General features: G+C 44.8%; 1 protein-coding gene across 4 annotated transcripts in view; it reads left to right on the top strand.

Annotated features, from left to right (window-relative positions):
• The window catches only part of CHD2 (chromodomain helicase DNA binding protein 2), a 61,777-nt gene that overhangs the window by 14,239 nt on the left and 20,386 nt on the right, over window positions 1-27,152 (top strand). For 2 of the 4 annotated variants that reach the window (XM_067305590.1, XM_067305589.1), the window contains exons 3-23: window positions 1,061-1,280; window positions 4,394-4,480; window positions 11,014-11,075; window positions 12,460-12,582; window positions 12,901-13,050; window positions 13,982-14,115; window positions 14,768-14,993; window positions 15,847-15,947; window positions 16,615-16,659; window positions 16,818-16,993; window positions 17,695-17,819; window positions 18,476-18,692; window positions 19,331-19,420; window positions 20,323-20,513; window positions 21,585-21,773; window positions 22,290-22,452; window positions 22,841-22,993; window positions 24,157-24,228; window positions 25,436-25,585; window positions 26,201-26,349; window positions 26,857-26,953. In XM_067305590.1, coding sequence (XP_067161691.1) covers window positions 1,061-1,280; window positions 4,394-4,480; window positions 11,014-11,075; window positions 12,460-12,582; window positions 12,901-13,050; window positions 13,982-14,115; window positions 14,768-14,993; window positions 15,847-15,947; window positions 16,615-16,659; window positions 16,818-16,993; window positions 17,695-17,819; window positions 18,476-18,692; window positions 19,331-19,420; window positions 20,323-20,513; window positions 21,585-21,773; window positions 22,290-22,452; window positions 22,841-22,993; window positions 24,157-24,228; window positions 25,436-25,585; window positions 26,201-26,349; window positions 26,857-26,953 — 2,920 coding nt within the window. Of the gene's footprint in view, window positions 1-1,060; window positions 1,281-3,618; window positions 3,631-4,393; window positions 4,481-11,013; window positions 11,076-12,459; window positions 12,583-12,900; window positions 13,051-13,981; window positions 14,116-14,767; window positions 14,994-15,846; window positions 15,948-16,614; window positions 16,660-16,817; window positions 16,994-17,694; window positions 17,820-18,475; window positions 18,693-19,330; window positions 19,421-20,322; window positions 20,514-21,584; window positions 21,774-22,289; window positions 22,453-22,840; window positions 22,994-24,156; window positions 24,229-25,435; window positions 25,586-26,200; window positions 26,350-26,856; window positions 26,954-27,152 lie in introns of those variants that run through there. The other 2 variants (XM_067305592.1, XM_067305591.1) reach the window with 2 other exon arrangements.

Below are 27,152 nucleotides of genomic sequence, written 5' to 3'. Positions count from 1 at the left end.
AAAGAAATGCTCCTTGTTCAAGACGTTTACAGTCTCATTATTGCTGCACTCCTTTTTAGTTTATGTGACACTGGCATTTGTAATGCTACCTTCCATTTTCCTTACTAGCTTGCAGGTTGTATGTTGTAATGAGTTTTCCATTTTACTTGGGTTTTAAATGGAAAAAGAGTATGTGCTGTTGGAGAGACTGGTTAAAGGTAACTGGAGTATTCTGGCCACCTAAGAGAATCAGTCGTTTCTAAAACAGTTTGGCTTCCCTTTGTTTGTTTTGCTGAGAAGCTTGCATTTGAGTATGTAAATATTCTGTATATTAACCTATTTTAATGTAAATACGATGAACATCAACAATAAAAAAAAAAATACCTATTTGACGTTCAACTCTCCTGTTACTGCACACTGTAAGAAATGCAGTCTTCACAGCATTGGTGTAATTATTTAAACAGAAACTCCCTCAGCTGTGTACCTGTAAAGCTCCTTTCTGCTGTTGTGCTGCTGAATTCACTCCTGCAAGAAATGTGATGTTTACCAATATGTACCATTATACATACGGTATTTGGTGCTGGCCTCTTTCCAAAATGGGATGCTGGATTTTTTGAACCACCGGCTATAGTCCTCTCCAGGTAGTGGACAGCTACACCGGAGCGACTGCTCGCCCTTACTGTGACGGGGAGAGTCTCTGGGCGCTTCAGCCCCAACGTATGTTGTTCGTTCTTGCATTAAGCAAGACAGCTCCTCCCAGGAGGACCTGTGCTGGTGGTGCTGTTAATACTGCTCTTTATGGTACCAGCCCTCCTTTTGTTCTGGTTGATGAGCAGGAGAAGCAGATGTGGAGCCTGTGCTCTCTCCTGTGCAGTAAACACTTGTCCTGTCCTGGGAGGGAATTGCATCTGCTTCGATACGACAGTGCAGGGTATCTGCGTTGGGCCGTGTGGTTAACGCTTCCATGTAGGTTATTCCAAACCTACCATTGTAGCTTGAGTGCGACTCAGGTTTGCTCGCTGCATATGTCAAAGCTGTGGCAGTACAGTTAAAATGTAATCTCTTCTCTCTCTACCATCAGTCACTCGGCATCCGAAGAAGCCTCTGGCTCTGACTCTGCGAGCCAGTCTGAAAGTGAGCAGGGCAGCGAGCAGGGCAGCGAGTCAAACAGCAGCTCGGAGTCCTCCGAAAGTCAGTCTGAATCCGAAAGTGAATCAACGGGTTCCAAATCCCAGCAGACCCCTCCTGAAACCAAAGAAAAACCGGCCTCTAAGAAGGAAAGGATAGCAGATGTTAAAAAGGTATTGCCCCTGCCGCTCTGCATAGCCGTGTGCTACTTACCCCTCTGCCCACAAGAAAAGGCAGGTTAACAGAAGGAGGAAAAAAAAAAAAAAGTTAATAAAACCATTTTCGACTTCGTTACCATTTTGCTGGCCTTGTGAATGCACACGGACCAAGAGCCTCCTGCTCTGGCTTCCCTGAGTTGCTCCTTGGCCCTTTGGTCCGTGAGTGCAGTGCCCTGTTGGTGTGATTTTGCGAGCAGGAGCTCGTGTGTGTTTGCTGACCTGACAGCCCTTTGAGTGCTAGATAGGTAGTGATGTGGCCAGCTGGTGCGACTGAGAGGCAGGTGCCTCTCTGTCACCAGTAAATGGCCTTGTCATTTCACCCTCACCCTCTCCTTCCGTCTTTCCACTTGTCTCTCCTGTCTGTCCTCTCCCTTTGGAGTAGTAAAGCTTCCTCATGGAATATAATCAAGAAAATGCATGTCTAGGAATCAGGTCAGTTTGGTTTGTTTCCATCACTGCCCGTTGCTTCCAAAAGAAGAAAAAGTGATTTAACTTTTATTATTAATATCCAGAACAGTGATTCTTAGTTGTGTTTTTTTTTCCCCTAGTCACCCTTTAGCAGCCCCTCTCCCACATAGCTTGGTTCGCCCTCCGCATATTGTTATGGGAGGAAAAAGGATTGTAGCTGTCAGATATGTGTGGTGTCCTCTCGTTTGGTGTTGCACCTCCCAGAGCAGAAGCTGAGCCTTGGTTACCTGCTTTGCTCGAGGGATGGAGGCACCTGAGTGACACAGTGCAGCGCAGAGCGAGAAAGAAGAGCCCAAATGCCCATCTGTAGATAGGAACTTGGTGAACTGAATTTAGGTGGAGGGGGGAAAATCAGGTTAGGTCAGTTATGTTTTGTTTGTGGTGTGTAACAATCCTGGTTGTCTTAGCTGTGGTTTGCAGCTTGTTCATGAGTGGGTTTTTTGAGAATGTTGCTATATATGTTAAGACTGAGAAGAGCAGTGGTTTAAGCCTAGGTTCCGCAGATATCTGCAAGGCAAAACGAAGGGTTTTGTTACTAGCAACTATAGTTCTCCCCCGTAGAAATCTTTAGGCTGCCTGCTCAGATCATGCTAAATCTCCCATGTTCAGGCCAGCAAGGAAAGATGCATTTGTCAGGGAGTTGTGGTAATGCAACATTCAAATTTCTGTTTTATTGTTAGTAAGTGGGGACTGAAGGAAGTTGTCTCTTCCTCTGTGGGCTTCTAAGAGCACGTCCCTGACAACAAAGATTAAAATCATCCTGTGAGGGAATGCATCCATACACAGGATGATAATTAGCGTGAATGGAGCACGGAAAGGTCAGCACACCCTCTAATAAGAAAGCCTCTCTCTCCCTTAATTTCCCTGTTATTAGGTGTTTTCCTTAACAAGGTCTAACCACTTAGGCATGTCGATACCTGCTCCTCTTGAATAACCAATGCAATTAATTATTATATTGTTTATATTATATTTCTGTCCAGATACACCCATAAAGATGAGGTTAATTTGTGTTAGGTGCTATTCAGATTTGTCAGGGGAGTCAGTCCCTCATCCAAAACCCATGCCATTTAAAAGATGAAAAAAGTCCTTCAAATGGTTTGGAGAACATTTAGGTTTGTTTTCTTTGATGGGGTGGGGTATAAACAAGCTCTGAATTTATTTGTCTGTACTCGCATGCCCAACAGATATACGCTTCAGGAATCTGTCCATTGTAATGTTATCTCATTACACCTTTAAAGGTAGCAGAAAAAATGTAGACTGCAGCCTTGCATTCATCATGCTTTCAACCTCAAATCACTGCTATATGTGCAGTGTGTTTTGATTTCCTTTTCCTGCCAGTGGTTTGCAGAGACACTTGGGGACTGGAGGGAGGGGGAAGCAGAAGGGGAATGAATAGGTTTAGAAATCTGTAGAGGATAAACTCTCCGGAGGGACGAAGCAGAGGGATTGTCGATGTGGATGTCCGAGAGACATGTCAGTGGTTCATATTTGCCCTGTAGAGCTGCTGATGTCCTGTGCCACCAACACAGCTCTGCATTCATATCCCTCAGGTCATCAGTTCTTGTCTCCTCCTTCTCCTCCTGTCCATCCAGAGAGAACAGATGCATGTTTTTGTACCCGTTGTGTTAAACTATTATAGGCCTGGTTACAGCAAACATGGTTCTCAGAGCACAACCGTTCCCAGTAACCGGCTCTGCACGTCCACATGTACTGCGCTGCCAAACCGCATTCGCATCAGTGCATTCAGGAGAAGAACCGGCAGCCACACCGCCTTGCCTCGCCGGAGTACAGGGTGCCTGGGGTGGCAGGAGGCATCAGTGGGGCAGTGATGTGCAAGGTGCCCTGTGTCCACAGGATATTGCAAAAAAGGGACTGGCGCTGGGGAGCCAAATTAAAGCTGTGGAGTGGGTTGCAGGAGAGGCTGTATCGCAAGTGCTGCGCTGCAGCGTGAGGGTAACGGAGTTCCCTTCCTTCCCCCAGGCAATCAGAAATCCAGCTGCCCCCATGATCACAGGCTGGAGGGGATTCCTGGCTCCTGCCTCTGCCCCCTGGGCCCATTTATCATTCAAGCTGGGGTACAGACTTGCCTGAACTTTAGCACTTTTGAAGTTGCTGTTAGTGACTATATGTCACTGCGCTCTTTGGGTGGCTGGTGGAGTTTTCCCTAAGGAAAGAGATCAGGGTGGAAGCTGTTGATGACAGTGGATCGTCCTTTCGTGTTGGTGGGTCCGTTCTTTCCGTGTGCAGCGTGTTGCCTCCTTAACTTCTGCACTTAACTGTTGCCTGCAGAGATTGGGTATTTCAATACCCTGTCCTTCAGCCTAAATGAGCTGGAAAGTATTTCGTAGCTTGGGAAAAAGATGGACTAGTATAAAGATAATGCTGAGATGAAACATGCTGCTTTAAAGCATTACCAAATAGTCCAAAATAATCATAATCCTTCTCAGTCAGGTTTCTTAAGTGTCCACCTACTGGTCACTGTTACCAAAAGTCTGTAATGGTTCTACATTGATTTTTCAGAAACTCACCATCAAACCTCTCTAAAATGACAGAAATAATTGGGGTGAAGCAGGCCTTCTGATGGTCTGTTTATTTTGCAGATGTGGGAAGAATATCCTGATGTTTATGGGGTTAGGAGGTCAAACCGAAGCAGACAAGAACCATCGCGATTTAATATAAAAGATGAGGTAAGAAAAAAAAAAAAAGGATGAGGGATTACTGAACATATAAAAACAAACAAAAGCACCCAAAAAAACAAAGGCAGTTGTCATCTGCATCTCCTTGTAAATGCTGAGTTCTAGCCTGGTTCACAGATGTTGAAGCTCACAACTAAGGTCCCAGTCCCGCAGCTGGATCCACTTGGCTGAGACCTCTGGAGTCAGTGGGACCCTGCGTGGGCTATAAGATCTGCATGCACTGATCTGATTGCTGGAATGGGGCTTAATGCAAGTCATGCTCTGCTGTAGAAACACCTACTGGAGAGAACGAGTCTGTGTAAAAACACCAACATGAATCCAACCAGGAATAAAGGAAACTTCCCAGAAACACCTCACAACAATAAAACAGTCATTGCTGTCCATCCCAGAATGGATCACAGTGATAAATGCATTTGCCTGTGCGTTCAGCTTTATGAACCGTCACTTTTCTTTGGTTGAATATTGGGAGTATTTTATGCTTCAATTGAATGTGACAGTTGTTAGAACCTGGCAGATAAACCTTTAAATTATTCTATTTATCAGAACTTTTTTCTGAAAGTTTAGGGATTAGCTACCTTCATTTACATCTTACAGACTTTGTGCATAAAACTTTTCATCTGCAGACCTTCAGGAAGGTTAAATAGTTGTAGAGGAGGGGAAATAAACTAGAGAGGGGCTTAGTTTTTGCAGCTTGGGATTTAAAGGTAGGCACAAAAATGTGCAGCTGGGAATCTGAAAATAAGTAGCCAGATTTTCAGAGGAGCTGGAGCCCAGTGGTGCTCCCTGAAGATCCGGCTATTTGTTCTTTGGTGCTGAAACACGCGTTTGGATGTCTGACAGTTGCGCACACAGGTTTGTAAATCTGGACCTGACTTGGTCAGAGTCACGCGGCAAATCCAGGAGCAGAATCCCAGTTTCCGGCTCCTGGCTCCGGTGCTTTATCGCTTAGACTTGCGTCACCTGCAGCACCACCACCCAGGTCCCCCGTCCCAGACTCCTGTGCTGGATGTCCCGCATAGCAGCAGGTTAGGAAGGGGCTTGTAGCACATCATTGACTTAGCTTTTGTTTTCCTTTTCAAGTTCGGCAAAGCCCAGACTCGCTGGCCGCCTCTCTGTGCGATGCCCCAGCATGCACTGTGCTGGCGATGTCACACCCACCACAGACCTCCGCTGCAGACCCGAGTGCCCTGTAGGGGGCTCAGGTAAGTCCCGTCTTTTTTTGTTTTACAATATTACGTGGTTTTGCAAATGTTGTTTTCTTTTTCAATATCTTCATTTCCTACTACTTAAGGTACGATAAAGTAAAAAAAAAAAAAAAATCCGAGATGTAAAAACTTTGCTATACCACAAAATATTGTAAAAAACAAAAAAAAAAATCCTTTGAACAAACCCAATTCCACCATCATGTAAAGCAAAGCCAAAAATAACGTCTCTGACAAAATTGGTCCCCTTTCCCTCTTTGCCCCCAGCGCAGCACTGACCGATCCCTGTAGGGCAACTCCCATCTGCAGCAGAGTCTGGTGGAGGGTGTGACGTGTCAGGAGCACAGTGCTGGGGCCTCACAAAGAGCAGGAGACGGAAAGTCTTGATTTTAGAAGACCTAAATGCTCAGGGGAGGAATTAGCATAGCTCGATTCTGCGTGGTGCTGAGCGCTCCTTGTGCCTGCTGAAGTTGGCAGGAATTCATGGTGCTGGGCACTCCTAAGAGGGCTTTTTACCTTTCAGAGTTAAGCCTGCCATCAGTGGCTCAGTGGCGTGCTCTTGTCGCTTGCCGTTTGGGACTTCCAGCACAGTGTCTAGGAGCTTTTAACTGCCTTCTTCCCTAATAATTCCCTTCCCTGCGGTATTAGTGAAAAACATTGCTCAGGCGGCGTTGCAGCCTCAGAGCGAGAGTTACCCAGGTTGCAGTGTTTCAAACCTCCCCACGTGCTGCCCTCTGACTTGCTCTGATCAGGGGAGATCGTCTGTGTGTGTGTAGGCGGTGGTGGTTTGTTTTTGGGGAGTCTGTTGAGACCTCTGGTTTAGGCAGGGTTGTATTTGTGTTGGAAATGATTGCCTTCTGGGAACTGCACTGAGGCCATCGGGTGTGTTGTGTAAGTCTCTGAACAGTAATCAGAGACTGTGAAAATTTCTAATCAATGCTGAGGTGTGGGCTAGGAGATGGGGAAGTGAAAGTGCAGTTTTGCATACGGGTAAAGAGTTTTTCAGAAGACCAGAGCTGTCTCCAGGAACTGGAACACATGTGAGTTTTCAGTAAAAACAGTACTTGCCCTTGCCTTCTCTTTGCAGTTAGTTAATCAGCTTCAGGTTTTAGTAAGGGGAAGTGAGATATTCAGAGCAGGTGCCTTTCAGAATATTCTGACGCAGTCAAGAAATAAATGTGCACAAAGCAGACATAATCTTTTTGCCATAAAAAGAATGGTTTGTGGTTGGAATAAGTAAGAAATTGCAAAGTGCATCTCTTCTATGAAAGAAAGGCCACGTGTCAAGTGCCAGAGGTGCTCACAGAACACATTTGGGTTTATTATGGGCAAAAAAAAAAGTTCTGCACATTTGCATTTTTATTAATGCTCTTTCTCACATCTTTGCTGAAAGTTCAGTCACTTTCAGTATCACCAGGGGAGAGAAGACATAAGAAAACTAACCTGGTGAGCTAAGATTCTCCAGCATTTCTGGAACAATTCAAAACAGCACCCTCACCAAAACCAGAGGGCTCTCAGAGCTAAAGAAACAGGAAAACAATTCAGGGACGTTCACTATTTCTCGGTGCTGACATTAGACTTTGGCCTCTGTTAAGCCTGAAATGAACAAATCCTTATTTTGTCCTTAGTCTGAAATACAGTCTTGGCTCTGTTTTAGCGAGTTTTTCTCTCTCCTAGCATGCAGTGTGAGTGCAAGAGGCCCATCTGGACCATGCCACACTGCCTGAGTCTCCGTTCCCCTGCCCTGGGCTGGCAGGGAGAACACCTTTGGACAAGCTGTAGGACCAGAGTTTTAAAGCTGATGCTCTGTGTTTCTCAGCCGGCTGCTACATACACAGCATTGTTATGTTTTGTATGGCGTTGGTCCATGGCAAAATACATCATAATTAATCTAGTAAAAGTGTGTCCTCTTTAAATGCTAGGAGAGAGAAAGAATAAATTAGATGGCAGAAGGAATCAGACAGGGAGGGGAAGACTAATCCCTTCAGCTGAAGGTGTGGGAAATGAATCATGAAAGGCCAGTTCCTAGTCTAGCCGGAAGAGTGGCGCAGGGATAAGCTGGGCATACTTGTGGTGCACCTCTTAACGGGCGCAGCCCAGGAGGTTTAGTAGGGGAAGTGGGAACTGCGGAAGGAAAGTCATCTCTCTCTTGGCTGTTCAGGCAGCTGAAGCACCCCCAGAGGTGCCGTCCGAGCCCTGCTCTGTGCTGCAGTTTTGCCAGCGTTGTTGTACAGGCTCCAAGAGTGGAAAATGTTCAGCTGACCTCTTGTCACTGAGCTGGCAAAACCCCTGGGTGGAGACTGGAGACAGTTTTTGTCAGCTCAGTTCATGTCATGCGGTGAGATGACACTATTAAAATATAAGGTGCACGTGCTGTCCCAGCCAGAGTGCTTCCTCATGACCGTGGCAGGCTGCAGGGTAGACCAGACCTGTGGTAGGGCCTCGCCTGCTTGCAGCAGCTCTGGACCTGGCATGCTCTCAGCCTCTGGTTATCATCATTATTTCCTTAACTGAGGAATTCACCATCAGCCAGAGCTTGTGGGTTTATGCTGATAAAGGGGTGTTAAAAGCACAAGCTCCGCAAGGGTGGAGGTGCAAATACCACCCTGGGGCTGATTTGAGCAAGTCAGCGGAGCGTTCTGCAGCTGCGTCCTGAAATGTGGACTTAAGCAGAATTAAGAGGTTGCTAATATGTGCTTATGCCTTTTTTTTTTATTATTATTATTATTTTTGTGTAAAATGGTAGGAAGCAGCTTTTCACCCGGGGCTGGAGCCTGGCAGCCCGAGGTCAGGATGCCAGAAGGAGTCAGTGAGGAGAAGCGAGTGCGCGGTAGGCGAGGACAGAGGCTGAGTCACCAGGCTCATATGCGCAACGCCGCAGCTGCAGCATTCCCGGCATCCAGGCAGGAGGATGTGGGAGCACAAGGCAGGCAGATGACTCAAGCCGGGGACTGGCTGTGTCAGAGGAGATAGAGCTGGGCTTGACATGCGGCCAAAAGACACAACGGTGTCTTTGAAAAACACAACTGAAGGCAGCTGAGATGGAATCACAAGTTAATTTTTTCAAGGCAGAAAGAACGAGGAAAAGATGATTAGACATTAAAAGAGAACATCAGCTATGCAGAAACAGTGACTGAGCAAGAAGAGTAAGATGGGTCAGGAAGGTGAACACTAGAATCCCAGAAAGCAGGATTTTGGCAAAGAGGTGATGTCAGAGTTTCAGGAAGTACCAAAGGTCATATTTGGTTTTCTCCGAATCTGATCTTCTCTGATGCAGAGCAGAAGAAAAATCCATCTCTCATTACTCATGATTTGCCAAAAGACAGCTAAAAGTAAATGAATATTGAGGAATAGCTCTTGAAAAATATTCCAAAATTTGAGTGGCAAAGCAGCATGCTACAGAAAGTGGATAAGAGATTAAAAGATGAAAAGAAAATTGAAGGCTGTTAAATGTTGCTATTTAAAACTAAAATCTATGGGAGGCTTCTCTTATGATGTAAAGGTGGGACTCTCAAAATTTTTAGCCAGGCGTTTGCTTCCTGGACACTTGGTCTAAGAATGCAGAAAAATAGGTACATGAACACACATTCACAATAAGGTACAGTACAAAAGGTGCTATTGTGCCACATGTAAATCTGACACCGAAACACAGTGAGATTCAGCAAAGATTTTGGTCTAACATGGCATCCAGTACTTCAACTTATTTTAATGGAAACACTGACAGAAGCAAGAAGGGAATTTCCATTGGTGAAAGGGAAGCTGGGAAATGGAAATAAAGGATACAGGAAAAAATAAAGTGTAGGGGCTCTCTCTCCAGTGCCTGGGTTTTTCTCGTTAACACTGCAGCTTACACCATTACACTAAATTCTTGTATTAACAGCTCTAGGCTGTAAGTTTTGTTAGGTGTTTTGAGGAAGATGGGTGGATGTGCCGGAGGCGCAAACCGAAGTACCAGTGTGTGAATGATGGACACAGTCTCAGAGCTAAAGCTAGGGTCACTTTTGGTGGCTTTCTGAATACTTCAGCAAGAAGCCATATTAAACAGAAGATTTCAAATGAGCAAGATGCATAGAGCAAGCAGTCTTTGGGGCTACTTCTATCATTCTAATGCTATTTTAGAAATCTCATGTTGGCTTCTTTGGCTTTCTTCCTGCTGATCTGTGTTTTCTATGGCAAGTATATCAGAAATCATCTGTTCGTGTAGGAGTGTTATATCTGTGATGACCTGTTTTCATGACTGACTAGTTTTTATAAAAAAGAGATTGTCTCCAAGATTTTTTAGCTATCTCAACCTCTAGGAGTTAATGACACCTACATTTAAAATACTACAGCAAGTAGTTCAAATATCTCTAGATATATTTAGCCAGAGGGACTTGATTTATGGAGGTTGGAGGATTAACAGGAGCGAAAACAGCAGAACACAATTCTAAACGAATTCATCAGTTATTTTTGCTGGGGGAGGAGAAAACAGGAAAGCAAGGACACTCTTGTGAAAAGAGTAATGTCTTTTTATAAAAATTCCCTTCCTTATGAGAAGTTTCTCTAATGAAAACAGAGATTACAATGCATTTGTGTGACTGCAGAAGCTAGGCCTTCTGCAATCACAGGAACCAAGCCTAAAAAAACCCCCAAATATTGCAGGAATCATATTGAAATGGCAAGTATGGGTATTCATGAAAATGCATTCTGCCCCTGCACTTTCAGTTAGAAGCCTTGTAACATAGCTGAGCCTTAGCCTTACAGTAGTTCCAGAAAGTGTGAAAGTACTGAATATCCAAAAAGCACAAAGTCACGCTGCCTTATTCTCAAGGGTAATGCAGAAATAATACTCAGCTTACATTGCAGGGCGAGTTAGGAGCGGCTGAGCCCCAGGACCCGAGTGTGCAAGGTTTGGTGGGTCAAATTCACCCTGTGGTTTTGTAATCCCTGGGGCATTGCATGCACTGGAGAGAGGGCAAAATGCCTGCCTGGCCGGTGCCACCACTGCGGCGGCATCTGCCTGCTACCAGAGGTCGGTGCTGAGATGTGTGGGTCATAGCCAAGCTCAGTGACTCCAGTACAGATGTCGTACAAGAGCTTTTCAGCCTTTCTGTTGAGTTACCTTTTTTCACGCTAGAGAGCAGTCGCATTAGCCCTGCAGCCGCTCGCTGGCCGCTCTCGCGGCTTGGTTGCACTAAAGCATCGTTCCAGCATTGCAGGGAAAGAGCTGCCGGGCTGTTCCCGAGCTCAGACCGTGTGCATGCGTTGCAGCCGCTTCCTTGAGGAGACAATCCAGAGTGATGCCTACAACCTGATTTTTTTTTTCTTTCTTTTCAATTGAAGGCAAGTAGTGAATCTGAAAATGAGAGCCCAAAAAGAAGAGGCCAGAAACAAATGAAAAAAACGTAAGTTTCTAGGGAGAGGGTTTTGAGTGGTGTCCCTTTGTTTTATTTTATCTTGCAGAAAAGTAGTTTCCCGTTGTTTGAGGGGCATTGTCAACGTGGAAAGCTTGTAAAATAAATTATTTAATGTTTTCAGTAATATTTTTGATGATTAAAACTGAAGTATGAATGTAGATCTACAGATGGATATAATTTCCCAACTTTTCTGTTGCTTATTATTTTCCACTCTGCTTGTGATGGGGAGTTCAGACAAGTCAGATTCACTTTTTGTTGTCACTCTTCCACTTCCCCATCAGGTTATTTATCCTCCTTCAGAGATGCTTAAAATAATTTAATTCCCAGTTCTCCTCCCTACCCACCTTTTCTGATTAATGGAGGTTAGAATGACAAATTATTATCTTTTTTTATCTAATTCTCTGATAAAATAAAAGACCTCCATAAAGGATATTTTGAACGTTTATTTGCCATAACTCTGTTCACTCACAGTCACATTTTACTGCCTTTTCCATCTACTAAGTACATTTTAGTTTTTCTAAGCACTGAAGTGAACTACAGAGAGCTTCAAGCTGCCTGCTGGAGAAAACTTAAACACAGCAACATGCCACGTGGTCCAGCTCCCTTTCTCCTGTTTCTTGTCATTTGATTTTTCATTCAGTTGTGTATACTAGTGCAAAACAAGGAAGGTAAAGGGCAGTGAGGGCCATGGTAGTACTGACCCCTTCTAGGCAAGGGGAATAATCACTGTGGATTCCCCCCATACCCCTTGGAGAGAGAAAGGGCTCCTTCAAAGGGCATTTGGGAGCTGAAGCTTTGCTCTGGATTGCACACAGGGAACCTGCTTCCTTCCATTGATGATAAAGTGTGATTTGGCTTTGAACCTTGAAACTTTAATTGCATAAAGATAGATGGCATGAAGCTTCCTGCTCTGTTTTCAGTGTTACAAGGCAATCATATAAGTGTGCGTGTTATGACTTGTCCTCCCCAAGTGAAAGCTTAGCACTTTCCATAAATATTGTCTGTTTATGTAGAAACCACCCTTAAGTTTTTTCCAGCTCATCTCAGAAATGCATAAGTGGAAAAGAAAAATAAATAAACCGGAGCACTTGCCCATCTAGTTGTAAGAAGTACAGCTCTGCCACATATACTGTTTTAAGAACCGCACTCACTCAAGAAATAATGCAGCTGTGCTAACTAAAACCTAGGTGATGGAGGCGTACTCCTAAAAGCAGAGAATCACAACATAAAATCCCTAATGCGTTACCCTGAACAAGTAGACTGCAGTGTTGAACTTCTTCCCATATTTATGGCCTGCTAGCATTAACTTAGCTTGGATATCTACTTAGCCAAGCATCTGTGTTGAAGTGTGATTGCCTATTTCTGACCATAGAAATAAATGGAAAAGAGAGGTTTCTGGTGAAGAAGAGGATGAAGATGGAGGGGAGCAAGGCACCAGTGCAGAGAGTGAGCCTGAACCGAAGAAAGTTAAAGCAAGAAGACCCACCCAAAGGAGGTAAGGAGTAGTTGGTTCAATCTGTCTTTTACTGCGTATGTCTTTTCTACCTGTGTTGGGGTGGAAAGGCAATCTCTATTTGCCTGTAAATTTGCCTTTTCTTTGATCTGACTCTTGATTATGAATCAGTGGACCTCATTGCTCTCTCGTTTACCCGTTTCATGCTCCAGTGAGTGATGCAGTGGTTTCCATGGTAGTTAGAGGAGACTAAATCTCTACGAACCTAATATTTGAGATTCATGCTTTCTTGAAGACTTGTTAAAATGTACCTTTATGTAAAATACACTCTATTACAGCTTTTTATTAATATTATTTTAGAACAGTGGCCAAAACCAGTGTTAAAAAGCCTCACAAACCCCAACGTGGGAAGAAGAGGAAGAAACAAGACTCATCTGAAGATGACGACGACGATGAAGATGATGAGACTCCCAAGAGACAAACTCGACGAAGAGCAGCCAAAAATGTCAGGTATCAAGAAGTTTGGGGTTGCGTGCTGATGAGCACTGGTGGTCTGGGGAAGAGGGCGCTCACTGAATTCCTTGCCGAACTCGCTGATGCCCCGTGTGACCCCTCAGAGAGACCCTCCTCTGTCCTGTAAATACCCACAGGCTGAGATGTGGTTCTTTTGACAGATTCACACTACAAACATCTGACTTCTCTATACCTTGTTCTGCCATCTGTAAGGCAGGGAATATTTACCAGTCTCTCTTAGAGAAGTGTGAGGAGGTTTGCTTAGTGTTTCTGAAGCACTCTAAAAATGAAGTTAAGGACTGTAAACTTTTAGATGGAAATGAGTGAGAAAGAGCAGCTGTGCCAGACTGGACCAAACATCTGAGAGTGGCTGATAAGTGATGCCTTGGGACAGGGTATTGAGACATGGTAGAAGTAAAGCATTATCCATTTGCTAATACACCTTCCCATCTTTTGGCAGTCACCTAATAAGGGACTTGCACAGAGCCACTTAAAGGATATTTTTTTTGTGGCTACGTATTCATCAAAGGTGAGACACAGTTCCTAGGGCAGTGTAGGCACCTATGCAGTCTTTCAGTGCTCTGCAACCTTCACTGTTAAACATAAAGTAATCTTTCACTGGACAGAAGAGACTTTCTCTGTTGATGGTCTTATATTGCTTCTGCTGCAGGGATTGTTCCACCTCCTCATGAAGCATCTGGTGTTGGCCATGTTCAGAGGCAGTATATGAAGTAGATGGAATATTAGTCTGATACGGTGTAGCTATCTGTGTGTCTTGGGGACAAAGACTGAATGGTGAACTTAAGAAATTCATGTGCTGAACATGCACTGCACCCTAGGATAAATGCTCCATCCCATGCCATTCTGTGTATTTCTGGGCTAGGAGAAGTCAAGAGCTTTTTATCAGTTTGGTTTTGATCTTGCTCAGTTACAAAGAAGATGATGATTTTGAGACGGATTCTGATGACCTGATAGAGATGACTGGGGAAGGAGCTGATGAACAACAGGACAACAGTGAAACTATTGAGAAAGTCTTGGACATCAGGCTTGGAAAGAAAGGAGGTGCGTAGTTCTGGAAAAAGCCTTTATTTCTGATTGCAGTCATGCACGCTCTGTTTCTCTTGAGCTGGTGCAATGCTTTTGCAACTTGGAATACTCCGGTGGGGCTCAGGGTTATTTCAGTGCTCTTCACTCTTTACTCTTTGCCTCTTATTTATGTTTTCTAGAAGCTTTTGTAAAATCTAGCATTGAAAAGCTTAAACGTCAAGCTTTTGTGCTTGGCAGCTTTCTTTTAGCATGCACGCATTTTAAAGCTGCATTCATTGTTCTGTGGCTTCTTGCTTTTCTTCTCTTTGAAAGATGAAATAAATCTTCCAATAGAGTCAGTTTTTATAGCTCCATTGACAAAGCAATAATGGAAATAAAGTGGATGTTTTGTTCTCATACCCTTACAAAAGTGTTTTTGTAAAACTGAATGGTCTCGAACATTTTCAAGAGACCTTTGAGCGATATTTAAAGAAAAGGCATTTATGATAGATTTTAAAAGATTCTGTTGTATGGAAAACTTTTGTGTGCCTGTCTTGGAGTCGAAGAATCTATAGGATATTCTTTGTGCTACCACAAAGGATATATTGGAAAATAACTCTGCTCTAACGCAGTTCATGTCCAGTGCTTGTTAACAAAGGTACCAACTGCAGCCTGATTTCTTTTGCAGCCACTGGTGCTTCCACCACAGTGTATGCAACTGAAGCCAATGGCAATCCAAGTGCTGACTTTGACCCTGAAAAGGATGAGGGAGAAGTTCAGTACCTGATCAAATGGAAAGGCTGGTCATACATCCATAGCACATGGGAAAGTGAAGAGTCCCTGCAGCAGCAGAAGGTGAAGGGCCTGAAAAAACTAGAAAACTTCAAGAAAAAAGAGGAGGAGATCAAGCAATGGTATGCTTCACTTCAGCCAGCGATTTGGCCTTGGGAGAATCTCTTTTAGCCAGAGCTTTGCATAGTCAGGACTGAAACCATTTGATTTCTTCTTGCACACCATATTTCATCCCAGGCAACTGTTTTCAGTGCACAAGACCTGTATCTCTTTGTCTGCTGATGAACATCCCCCTTATAGAAATGATATCTGTGGCCATGGTATTGCTGAAAGACAGATAAGAGGCAGAAATCCAGAATATTGCCAGTTCCCAGGCTTAATAATTGGAGTAGCTGACAACAAATAAACGATGCATAGATTCACCTTGCCCAGGAGGTGGCATGAAGGCTCTCAGGCAGCAGTGAAACCTTGCATGCTGGACTAGGCAGCTGTGTCGGAAAAGGGGCTCATCGCAGGGCAGGCTGTTGAATTTTGCTTTGCAGGCTGCGTCAAGGCAGCCTTGCTAAAAGGAATTATGGGCTATTCTACATGCAAGTTTTTGTATCAGTTTATTTTTGACCTCCCCAACAACTATAAAGGGAGTTACTGTGTGTTTCCAAACTGATGAATTTAGAGTAGCAGCTTCTATCCCTGATTGCTTGATTCTGATTTTGAGACTGATTCTTGAAGCAGAATAAAGAGCCATCTAACAGGGAGAGAATATGCACATCTTTGACGTTTGCTTCCCAGGAATGGGACCAATTTATAGAAGCTTCGAGAAATATGTCAGATAAGCAGTAGACTGCTCCAGAGACTTGACTGACTCACAGAACTGTATAGCAAAGTAGAATTTCAATATGTGGTCTCAGTGAGCATTGTATGCCATTACAGAATTATATGTGTTTTTTTGTTTTTTGGGGGTTTTTTTGCATCAAGGCTGGCCAAGGTATCACCTGAAGATGTGGAATATTTCAATTGCCAGCAAGAACTAGCTTCAGAGTTGAACAAACAGTATCAAATAGTGGAGAGAGTAATTGGTAAGTGAACAGAACACTTTTCCAAATGGGTAAAGTAAAATTTGGGAATTTTAATCTCTGACCACAGCAGAATGGGTGTATGGCTTCCTCTTCTTCCTTGTCCCCCAATATCCCTGGGGAATGAAACTGATGTCACATATTGTAATGTGTGAAATTTAGGGACAGAAATCTGGGTTTACAGATTTGCATCTGCAAGCAGTATTAATCACTTACCCTCTCCTTCCTTGGTGATCCCACCTGCAGTATGGGATAATACATCCAAGGGGACATTGAACTTGTAGCTGCTGCTGAAGTTCTTTGACTTCAGTCCTTTGGATGGAAGATGAGCAGAAGTACAGACCTGGCTGCTGTGATGACCACTTTCTGTGATGTTGTGGTTAAGGATGTGGTTAGGCTACAGGGCCGCTCAGGAGTTAGAATTCATGATTACATATTAAAAATAAAAATGGGACTTAGTGAGCACACTAGTAATATCACAGTAATGTCAGTCAGAGGTGTTAGCATCCAGTTGCTTTGGGAATTGGGCTTGGAAAATTGTTTAACCCATTTCCATAAAATTTTTATCAAAAATGTATGTGGTGTGTGGAGATGACAGACTGTCCGCTCTGCTCCCCCTGCTGGCTGCCAGCACACTAAACCCTTTCTTCCCTCCTGTCTCTAAATACAGCTGTGAAGACCAACAAGTCTGCAACGGGACATTCTGAGTTCCCAGGTAAAGGAGCCTTTTTTTGGCCCCTCTGAACTTTTCCCGTTAGCTGAGACCTGTCTTGTGGTTGTACGGGTGGTGCAGACTGCCCTTGTGAACCACATGTGTGGTTCAGCCACAGAACCACAGTTGCTCAGTGTTGGGCTTTTTTGCATACTTTGCAGCGAACAGTCGCAAAACATCCTCAAATGACCCCGAATACCTCTGTAAGTGGATGGGGCTGCCCTATGCAGAATGCAGCTGGGAAGACGAGGCTCTGATAAGCAAGAAATTTCAGCACTGCATTGACAGCTTCAACAATCGTAACAACTCCAAAACTATTCCAACCCGGGATTGCAAGGTTTGCTCACTTCTCTCTTGTTGCCAAGTTTCTTCAGGCTGGGTAATCATGATACAGATTGTGGGAATCTGAAATTTTGTCAGGATAAATTTCAGAGAACATCTTGCTCATCCTTCCCAACCACTGTTATTGTACAGTGCTTTAGGTAGAGATGTGAACCCCTTTCAGTTTTATTTACACTGTCTACGATGAGAACATTATGTTCCCTGGGGAGTGGGAGGCTTAATTAATCCTTTCAGAGTGCTTCATGGTCCTCAGCAGGAGGTGCTGCAGAAATGCAAAGTTTTAATATTAGTTGAATGAAAAAACAGCACGCCTGGGTAAAGAAGAAACCTACAAGATGCTGATACAGTGCAGGAGAGGGATGGAGAAAATGAGAGAAAAAACACAGGCAAAAAGAAAGTGAGGGCTGTTCTGTCTAATATGTGTTACGTACAGCTTACTGCACTCTTGGGGAGACTCACAGCCCTGATCGTCAGAGCTGGGGGCTAGCAGACAAAACATGTCTGCAATCTGCCGTTGCTGATGAGGGTGGACTGGAGCGCTGCTGAATGGTTGCCTAAAATACAGACACAAGCGCTGACCAGAAAAATGTGGATGGACATTAATTGATAAAAAGATTTGCATGTTTTTTTCATTGTTGAGTTTTCAGTCTTACCTTGTTTTTGTCTTCAATGGGCTTAAGAAGTCATCTTTTTCAGGTATTGAAGCAGAGACCTAGGTTTGTTGCCTTGAAGAAACAGCCTTCTTACATTGGTGGTGAGAACCTGGAGCTGCGAGATTACCAGCTGGAGGGCCTCAACTGGCTCGCTCATTCATGGTGCAAGTATGTACGGATGCTCTGTGATGCTCTGGTCAGCAGTATGAACAGGCCACGTTCGTTTTGTGTCTCCTGGTTTTGTCCCAGTAAGGTCTGGCCCTCTTGTTCCCCAGTGAGGTCTTTACCTCGCCTGCTTCTGCAGCTTGAAGAATTTTGAATGTTATCAGGTGCAGTTGCATTGCAGACCTGGCAAGCAGAAACTGTCTAGAGCGTGAACTTAAGAAATCCTGTGTGAAAACAAAAAGCATTTTTCCCATCTTGGTCTGGTTGCATTTTGTAATGGGCTGTTGTGTAGGCCGAGGATGTATCAGTCCTGATCTTGACTGCCCTAACTGAACAAAAAGGCGTGCTTCTGTCTCAACATGCTACACGCTCCTTGAAGTCTTTGAGAAATGTCCTTGTAAATTAGACCAACGACTCCCCACTCCTTTTGCCTTTGGTTGCCAGTTTGGAGCGTTCATAGTCTGTTAGCAGTCCAAGCTGTTTTGCCAGATACAGTCTGGATGTTTCTGGGATCTGCTCAGCCGTGTTTGGATGAATTTTTTTGCGTTGCTGCCATTATGTCTGTGTCATTGGTTGTTATTCATGCTGGTGCACAGTAAATCAGTAGTGGCACAAACTCGTACACAAACAGAATTTATGGTTTTTATCTTCCTTCTCAGGAACAACAGCGTGATCCTGGCTGATGAAATGGGCCTGGGAAAGACTATTCAGACAATATCCTTCCTGTCGTACCTCTTCCATCAGCATCAGCTGTATGGCCCTTTCCTGGTGGTGGTGCCCTTGTCAACTCTGACCTCATGGCAGAGAGAGTTTGAAGTGTGGGCACCTGAGATAAACGTCGTCGTTTACATCGGAGACCTTATGAGCAGGAACATGGTACATAATCCAGAAGCAAAGTGTGTGGGGTTTGGTAGAGCAGCTGGGTGCAAAGCGGCAACTTCTGTGTAATAGGCAGTGTATGTAATGTACCGTCTACTAGAGAGGCCAACTGATAGCACTGTGGGCAGGTCAAGCTGGTATAACTGAGCGCTTGGATTTAACTCACTACTGCAGGGTCTTCTCTGTTTTAGCTTGCCCCTTAGAGGCAGCACAGGAATACTGGCTTCCCTCAGAGAGTCTGGAAATCCACTGCTGCACTGGTCTGCAGTAAAAATTGCAACAGTGCAAAAGTGTTTGCCTCATTTCTTTGTTCTACTTACTCAAACAACGAGGTACACAAATGTTGTGATTCTAATGGTGTCAGTACTGAGATGATGCATTCGTTTGACAGATGATGGTCAGTGTCACTACAAGGAGTTGTTTGAACTTATTTTATTACTTGCGTAAGGGCAGTTGACCCATGTATGCACTAAAGTGAGCTGCTCCTTGGGCACACTGATTTCATCATACAGCACACTGAACAGCAGGGTTTGATCTTGGTTGGAGTCTCTAGCTACAACTTTACTGAAATAATGATAGTTAACTCTTTCCCTGGAATAATGTTGGTTGAAGTTAACGTTTGTCTCCTCTCACAGATACGTGAATATGAGTGGATCCACTCCCAGTCTAAAAGGTTGAAATTCAATGCACTTATCACAACATACGAGATCCTCCTCAAGGATAAGGTGAGTAATGGTCAAGGATGTTTTGTTTAGACTTCCCTGGAAGTCTGGCTTGCAAAGGGGGAAGCCAGCCTCCAGTTGGGGGGGGTTCACCTGTGTTTCCTCTGTGCTGATGGAGAGCATATAGCTCCTATTTGCTTTTGCTCGACAGTGGTGTTGAGGGAATGCAGGACACCCCTTGTAGTGTTTTCATTGTGGTACCATGACAGTTGTGTTATTCTGTATGCTTACAAGACACCAGGCAGAGCAGTAGCTGGATTTTACCTTGTTTAATTTGGGCTAGTGAAGAGAACAAACACTGAACTACTGGCCACAGGGTGAACAGGGTGAATCTGTATTTTTACACTTGGACAGGAGAAATCTGTCTGCTTAGGAGATGCTCATTGGCCCTGTCAGTGCATCACTGAGTCCTAGGTGAAAACAGTGGGCTTACAAAAAAAAAAGTCACAACTCCCAGGTTGCCTTAACTTTACAGGCTTGTTCATCTGCTCTGCTCTGCTAGTGCTGCTGCTCCCACCACCTCGGTGAGGCTAGGCACATAGCAGGACCCTGTGGGCTGGGTCTGTACTTTCTGGAGAAAGAAATGGTGGATTAAAATAGGTGTTCTTGCTGAAAGGCCATTCAGATATGCCAGGAGCATTATACAGCATGGCTAATTTTCACCTTTCCTTCAGGGGGAGACAAAACTGATGTGGGCATCCTGGTCCTAAAAGTTTGTTAGCAAGAAACTCTTGTGAGTCCAGCTTCTTTGGTGGTGGGTCCAGCACTGGGGTTGGAGCAGAACGCCCTGGAGCTTGCACCTTGCAATGCTTTCTGGCTACAAAGAGAGATCATATGCAGTGGGGTGAGGCTCATCTGACCCAGCGTCTCCTTGGGACCTGTTTTGTTTCTTCTTTTTCCTCCAGGCTGTTTTGGGAAGCATTAACTGGGCCTTTCTAGGTGTGGATGAAGCCCATCGGTTGAAAAATGATGACTCTTTGCTGTACAAAACTTTGATTGATTTCAAGTCCAACCACAGGCTGCTGATCACGGGCACCCCGCTTCAAAATTCCCTCAAGGAGCTTTGGTCCCTGCTGCACTTCATCATGCCAGAGAAGTAAGTCTCCTTTCGGGTCCTTCAGAAAATATCTCTGTGTGTCCGTTCTTGTCCATCAAATAGACCTGAGGGAGTTCAGAAGGGCAGAAATCCCTGAGTTAAATTCCTGAATTAAACTCAGTGGAATTAGAGCAATATAAGGAGGAACACACAGTGGTGTGAAAAAAAACAGAGATTAAGTGACTAATACAAGGCATATTTCTGGCAGCAAATTGAATGGGGAAACCCAAATCATGTCTTTCAAGCCTGTCTACTGTCTTAGAGCCATCTCCAAAGTGCTAAACTTTTGTTTTAAGCAATCATCTCAACCATTTCTGAGGTTTCCAGTACATTGCGGTTCAGCTATCCTCACCAGCCATTTTATGGCAGTCTCTGGGAGTATTGCTCAAGGATAGCGCTGTCTAGCTGATTGTGTGTCGACATTAAAACAAATGTTTTGTTTTCTTTAAAACAAAATGGACTATATCCATTGCTCAGACTAAGATAAGCATGCCCCAAGACTCACTAAAATGATGTTTGACTGCAAAAAAAAAAAATCCCCTTCCCCACCCAATTTTTTCTGTTGGATTGTGAAAGGAAGGAAGGAAAGATTGACATTCTGCTGAGCAGAGGAGAAAAGCAGATTTTGACATTCCAAAGGGGCTGTTAGAAAAAACAGCAGTTCCAAAATGAAGGAGCCTTCAGAGCAGTGTAAAACAAAATCTAGTTGTCAGAATTCTGCCTCGAGGAGGGTCTGTGGAAAATTCAGAAACTGCTGCTGTATAAACACTGGCTGGAGAGAGCAAAGCAGGGTGCTGGATAACCTGTGATTTTCAGTCCTAGGACTCAGTGTGGAGCAGTGGAGCTCAAAAATAAGATACTTGGAAGGTACCTAAACCAGAGAGTTTCTGCTTTGCCATGAGTGTGTTTGATTAGCCAGAGTAGAGGGAACCTTTTATCCCCTGTATTATCTCCCACAAATTGATGGTCTCTTACCTTGTTGTGCAGTGTGAGCTGATCTGCCAGATCCTGTTTAGTGCAGTAAGCCCGGAGATACTCTGATCCCTCTCTGCTCCTCATTTCTGTTGCTAGGTTTGAGTTCTGGGAGGATTTTGAAGAGGATCACGGGAAAGGTAGAGAGAATGGTTACCAGAGCCTTCACAAAGTCCTGGAGCCATTTCTCCTACGCAGAGTGAAGAAGGATGTGGAGAAATCTTTACCAGCCAAAGTGGAGCAGATCCTCCGCGTGGAAATGTCTGCCTTGCAGAAGCAGTATTACAAGTGAGTTCTTTATTAAGTTCATGGCAGTGCTGGTAGAAATGGGCACATCTTTCTGTTGAGAATATGGTTCAGTATCCTGTCCTTCCAAATGCAGCATGACAGCCATCTCCTTTAGTATCAGGGACTTCCCAGTAGGAATTTAAGGTTTTATGGCATCTTCCCCTTGTGCTGCCCATCTCCAGGTCACTGGGCTTGTTTTTTTTAAGAGTGATACAATTTATCTGGCCAGCTCTGCAGGATGGGGGCTGTATATTTCTTGGGGGAGTAAAGTTCCTCACAAATAGTGGTGCTGATTAATGTTAAGAAGTAATAATATCAAGAGGAAAAGTAAGATCAGGGTTGTTTTTAGCAAGGAGAAGAAAGCAGTACCATATATAAGAAATGAAGGGAGGCAGAGGTGGCGGGATGGGGATTGATGCCTGAACAAGATGTTCCTGAAGGTTTTTTCCTCCCAGGCTTCAGCCTGCCCACTCTGCACTGTGAAGTGATTTGAGCTTTTTATTTTCCTGCCTACAGGTGGATTTTGACAAGAAACTACAAGGCTCTTTCAAAGGGAACAAGGGGCAGCACATCTGGTTTCCTTAACATCGTGATGGAGTTGAAAAAGTGCTGCAACCACTGCTACCTTATCAAACCTCCTGAGGAAAATGAGAGAGAAAATGGCCTTGAGACCCTCCAGGTGGGCAATGCCTTTGATTACCACTTTTTTCCTTAACTTTCCCCTTCTTGCTGTCCTCCCACCAAAATAAGATCTGGCAAAGCTTAGCTTCTGCTGCTTCTGTCCACTGGAAATAGTCCTCACAGCTGAGCCACTGAACCTCCTGCCCTCCCTTTCCACCACAGGCAGTACATTGTGGCCATCTAGAATAGGAGGTGCATGCAGTGTAAGATCTATCTTGGATGATTTATTTTACGTGTGGCTTCTGCTGTGTAAATCCAGATGATTCGATTAGAGAGGTATGGGAGAAGCATGATCCCAAAAGAACCGGATCTCTGCAAGGTTTCTATGTAGTGTGCATATGGGTAAGGTTGGAAAGCATCAGCTGGAATGACTGTTACTTCTTCAGTCTCTGATCAGGAGCAGTGGAAAGCTAATTCTCTTGGACAAACTGCTGACCAGGCTGCGTGAGAGGGGCAACAGAGTGTTGATCTTCTCCCAGATGGTGAGGATGCTGGACATCTTGGCAGAATACCTGACTATCAAACACTACCCTTTTCAGGTGAGAAATGCCAATGGGGAAAACTGTGTGGTTGACTTGCAAGTTCAAGAAAATGTAGTGGGAGCCTGGATAATGGGAGTCACTTGGTTTCCCAGAGGCTGATGGCTGGGATTGCAGGTGGCACTTACTGAAATACACTGGTGGGAACTGGGAAGTTCCTTCATTTCAGTGTGGCACTCAAGGAAGGGAATGTATGAGAGGCAGAAACCAGATGAAAACGTGAGACCCCTCGTTCTGTGTGTGATGCTGCCTCTTGGGCACAGCACTTGTCTCTTTGCAGATGTTTCTCCTTATGTAAAATGGGGATAATATGTCCTTTAAGAGTTGTAGATGAAGACTGCTTTTATAACAGCTTGAGTACTGCTGTTGATAAAGTGAGAGTCTAAAGGAGGAGGAGAATCCTGTACCATGGGTTTAAATGTTTATTGGTGGGTATTAATTACTAAAGCACCTTGTGGTTTGGATCCCGCCTACTAGAAACACCTTGTGCCCATGAGCTGTGTAGCTGAGATAACTGATACACACATGCTAAAGGCCTTTGGGCGCAAACATCTCTGCTTCTAAGAGCAGGCTGGTTTGTGCAGAGAGCTCTCAGCACTGGAACTGGCTTCCCCTTGTTGGCTCCCCGACACTCTTCAGGGCATGCTGATATCTGCATCTCCTCTGGTTGGGGTGGCTAATGGGTACTGTGCAGCTTGTTTCCATCTGACTTATGCTGCCTTGCCAGCTTTCTTGCTGTTTCTTTACTTGATGCTAGTGCCTGAAGGTTGCTGTGAGGGTTGCATTTCCAGCAAGCAAGAGCTCAGTCAGGGAAGCCTCATCTCTGCAAAACCCTTCCTCCAACAGGCACCTGCTTTGGCCTTGGTCTGTTGATAAACCCTGAGGAGAGGATAGCAAATACAGAGATCCTGGCTGGGAGCCCGTAATGAGAGCTGCAGTGTCACCCACTGTGTGACTATCGCCTGAACATACCTCCCCTCCTGCCCTTGCAACACAGCAGGTTAAAGCAGTGCAGTTATTTTTAATTGGCGGTTATTTTTAATGATTAAATGTTCCAGGCTACAGGCAAGGCAGGAGGCTGTGGGGCTCCCAGAGGTTGGGTGCAACAGTTCCTCAGGGCTCCTTTACCTTCTCTCTTTTATCATTATTGTTGATTTTTCCAGCGCTTGGACGGCTCAATCAAAGGGGAGATCCGAAAGCAGGCGCTGGACCACTTCAACGCCGACGGCTCTGAGGTACAGCAGCTGGGGCTTTCCTGTGTGTGGGCAGCGCCTGCCTCGCCGGGGGTCTGGGTGGGATGCCCAAGCAGTGGGCGTTTATAGCTGAGCTGCAGACTGTGACTGCCAAAAGGGGATTAGTTCAGTCCATTTCTTTTTACAGGACCCCAGATACTTTTAAAGATACAGACGTAGCGGGTTTTGCAACTATCCATATTGCTTATTTAAAATCTCCCACATCCAAAGGACAGGGCTGAAAGTCAGATCTCCAGAAAGCCCCAAAGAGCCTGGGAAGAGTCAGAATTAAGCAATTCTCTCCTCTTAATCTGGGGAATGAGACAGTTGCTTAAAGACTCCTCCGGCTTGAGGCCGTTTTTGGATCTGAAATGGCAGAGGCAAAAGGGAAATTTTAAGTGTGGGCAGGCAGTGGAATCCGGTGTTGGAAAGTCTAGAGGACAAATAGGAGAGGGCATAGAAAGCCTCTCATCTGCACTTGCTTGCTGACTCACAGTGACTGGTGCAGGGCACTTGCTTTACACCACAGTCAGCCCAATCATGATAAATATCCGGCCTTACTCCAAAAGTCTGGACCGGGGGGGACACAGAAGGAGACACAGCTGGGTGCTTCATGGCAGCAGGAAGGGTAACAAATAAAAGTGAAAAAGAGGCAGCGGTGCAGGTGGCAGAGAAAGGGGCAGGTATGCAGGACTGTCCATAGAAACAGCCCTTTCTCCTCTCCTGGAGGCTTCCATGAGGTCTTAGAAGTCCTGGCTCTCTCCTGTTCCCTTGGGCCGTGACTCCAACAGCCTGTGTTTGGAGCTGGTCTCGCCGCCAGCAGTCTTCAGACAACAAAAAGAGCACGTGTTTGGCTCCCGCCATTGTAGGTGGTGTGCAGCGTGGTCTGACCTTCAGAAGTGACTCCAAGGTGCCCTTGCCCTGTTTGCGTTCCCCTGCCCAGAGCCACGCGCACCAGGAATAGCACACCTTTCATCCCTGTCACCAGCTCCCGCCTGCCAGCACCGCCTCACCTTGTGCCTTGGCTTAAAGACCAGTGGTACTAGGCCTGCCTAAATGAACAGAGTGTGTGGGAAGAAACTCCTTTTTTCTGCATTGTAAAGAAGTACAAGTACAACGTAGCTTCCATCCGTTTCCTTGCATACCTTTGAGGCCACCGTTGCTATTTTATGTCCATAGTTATAAGCTGGTTATCCTGTGTTTTTTCCAGGACTTCTGTTTCTTGCTGTCAACGCGAGCCGGAGGGCTGGGTATTAATCTGGCCTCTGCTGATACTGTTGTTATCTTTGACTCGGACTGGAACCCCCAAAATGATCTTCAGGCTCAGGCCCGGGCTCACCGGATCGGACAAAAGAAGCAGGTGAGAAGAGTTACCTAGGGCTTTTTCTCTATGTCTTTAGCACGTACATTTAGCTTAGCCAGTGTGAAGGCTGCCACCTCACCAGAGCTTCTGTAAACATGGTCTTTTTACCTCCAGTCTTGACTCCAGAGAGTATCCCCCACTCAAGGGAAATTCATTTAAAAGCCAAGAGGCAAAAAATGAGCCCAAAATTGCCAGATGCGAGGGCTTTTTGTTGGCTTTTGGTCCTGGAATTGTTCCAAACCAAGAAGCCAGCCAGAGGAATCGCAGTTCTTTCTTGCCCTGAAAAAATTAGAAAGTAGAACAACCATCTTTACTGGGATTTTATTATATCAGTGAAAAGTTTGGTGCTAGTTTGGATGTAGAGTGATTGTTTCAGAAGATTTTTACTCTATCCTTACACATACTACAAGTTCAGTGTTAACCAGTCTGTCTTTAACTGGTTCCTCTGAGATATAAAGCATGTGCTTGTTTTTATTCTAAAAAGACACATCTGTGCATGAAGAAACCATGTCAGGAGATCAGTCTCCTGGAAAACAACTCGGTGATGTATCGTTGTGTCAGCAGAGCATGTTCAAGTCCAGGAAATAGCTCTGTTCTTTTCTTGCCCTTCAGGTGAATATTTACCGGTTGGTCACAAAGGGAACAGTAGAGGAGGAGATCATTGAGAGGGCCAAGAAGAAAATGGTCCTGGATCACTTGGTAATCCAGCGTATGGACACCACTGGCCGAACTGTTCTGGACAACAACTCTGGGCGATCCAAGTAAGTGACTGCAGCAGAAGGCAGAAGTGTCAGATACAGCAGGTGGCAAAGCCAGCATCATCCTTCTGGTATCTCCCAATATTTATTCAATTGTTGGAGTACAAGGCTAAAAAATAATGGGAGCTTCCACTAATTGGGCTCATGCAACTGTTCATTTGGACACACAGACTAGCGTTAGCCAGAAAATGAGAACTACTCCTGATGCATTATCTATTTTCACTCCATTTTCTCCCAGAGACCATCCTGTCAGTGATGTCACTGAATAGCTGCAGTTTCGCAGTGACCTCAGACTCTCCCCATTTCCCATCAAAAGATGGAGGTTATTTCCTTTACAGTAGTTGTCTGTGCTCAAGCAGGACAAAGATGAGGGACTGAGTGAAAACTCTCTTTTAGTGTTAGGTAAAAAACTTACTCCTTGTTTTAATTAGGAAAAAACTTTGGTTTTGTGCTGTAGCAAAGCTGGCTTAACAGCTCCAAACTTATTTGCATGATCCCTTCTTCTTGCAGCTCAAATCCTTTCAACAAAGAGGAGCTGACAGCTATTCTGAAGTTTGGAGCTGAAGATCTCTTCAAGGAGCTTGAAGGGGAAGAGTCAGAGCCTCAGGTAGTTTGAAACTGAAATAACATGGCTGTTTGTAGTCCTCAGCAGGTCTGCATGGGGGATTGTCTGTGTTTGCTCCCTCTTTGTACTTGCCCTGTGTATGAAAGAGCAGGTCAGTGAATAGGACACGTGTGAGCCCAGAGAAGCTGAAGGAAGAGAGCTGTGGGCTTTGGGGGGGAGGGGGCAGGCATTGAGAAGAGCC

The sequence above is a fragment of the Apteryx mantelli genome, chromosome 15, assembly GCF_036417845.1.
Source record: "Apteryx mantelli isolate bAptMan1 chromosome 15, bAptMan1.hap1, whole genome shotgun sequence".
Taxonomy (NCBI): Eukaryota; Metazoa; Chordata; class Aves; order Apterygiformes; family Apterygidae; genus Apteryx; species Apteryx mantelli.
The sequence above is the reverse complement of the archived record's forward strand: the minus strand, read 5'-3'. Positions and strand labels throughout refer to the sequence as shown.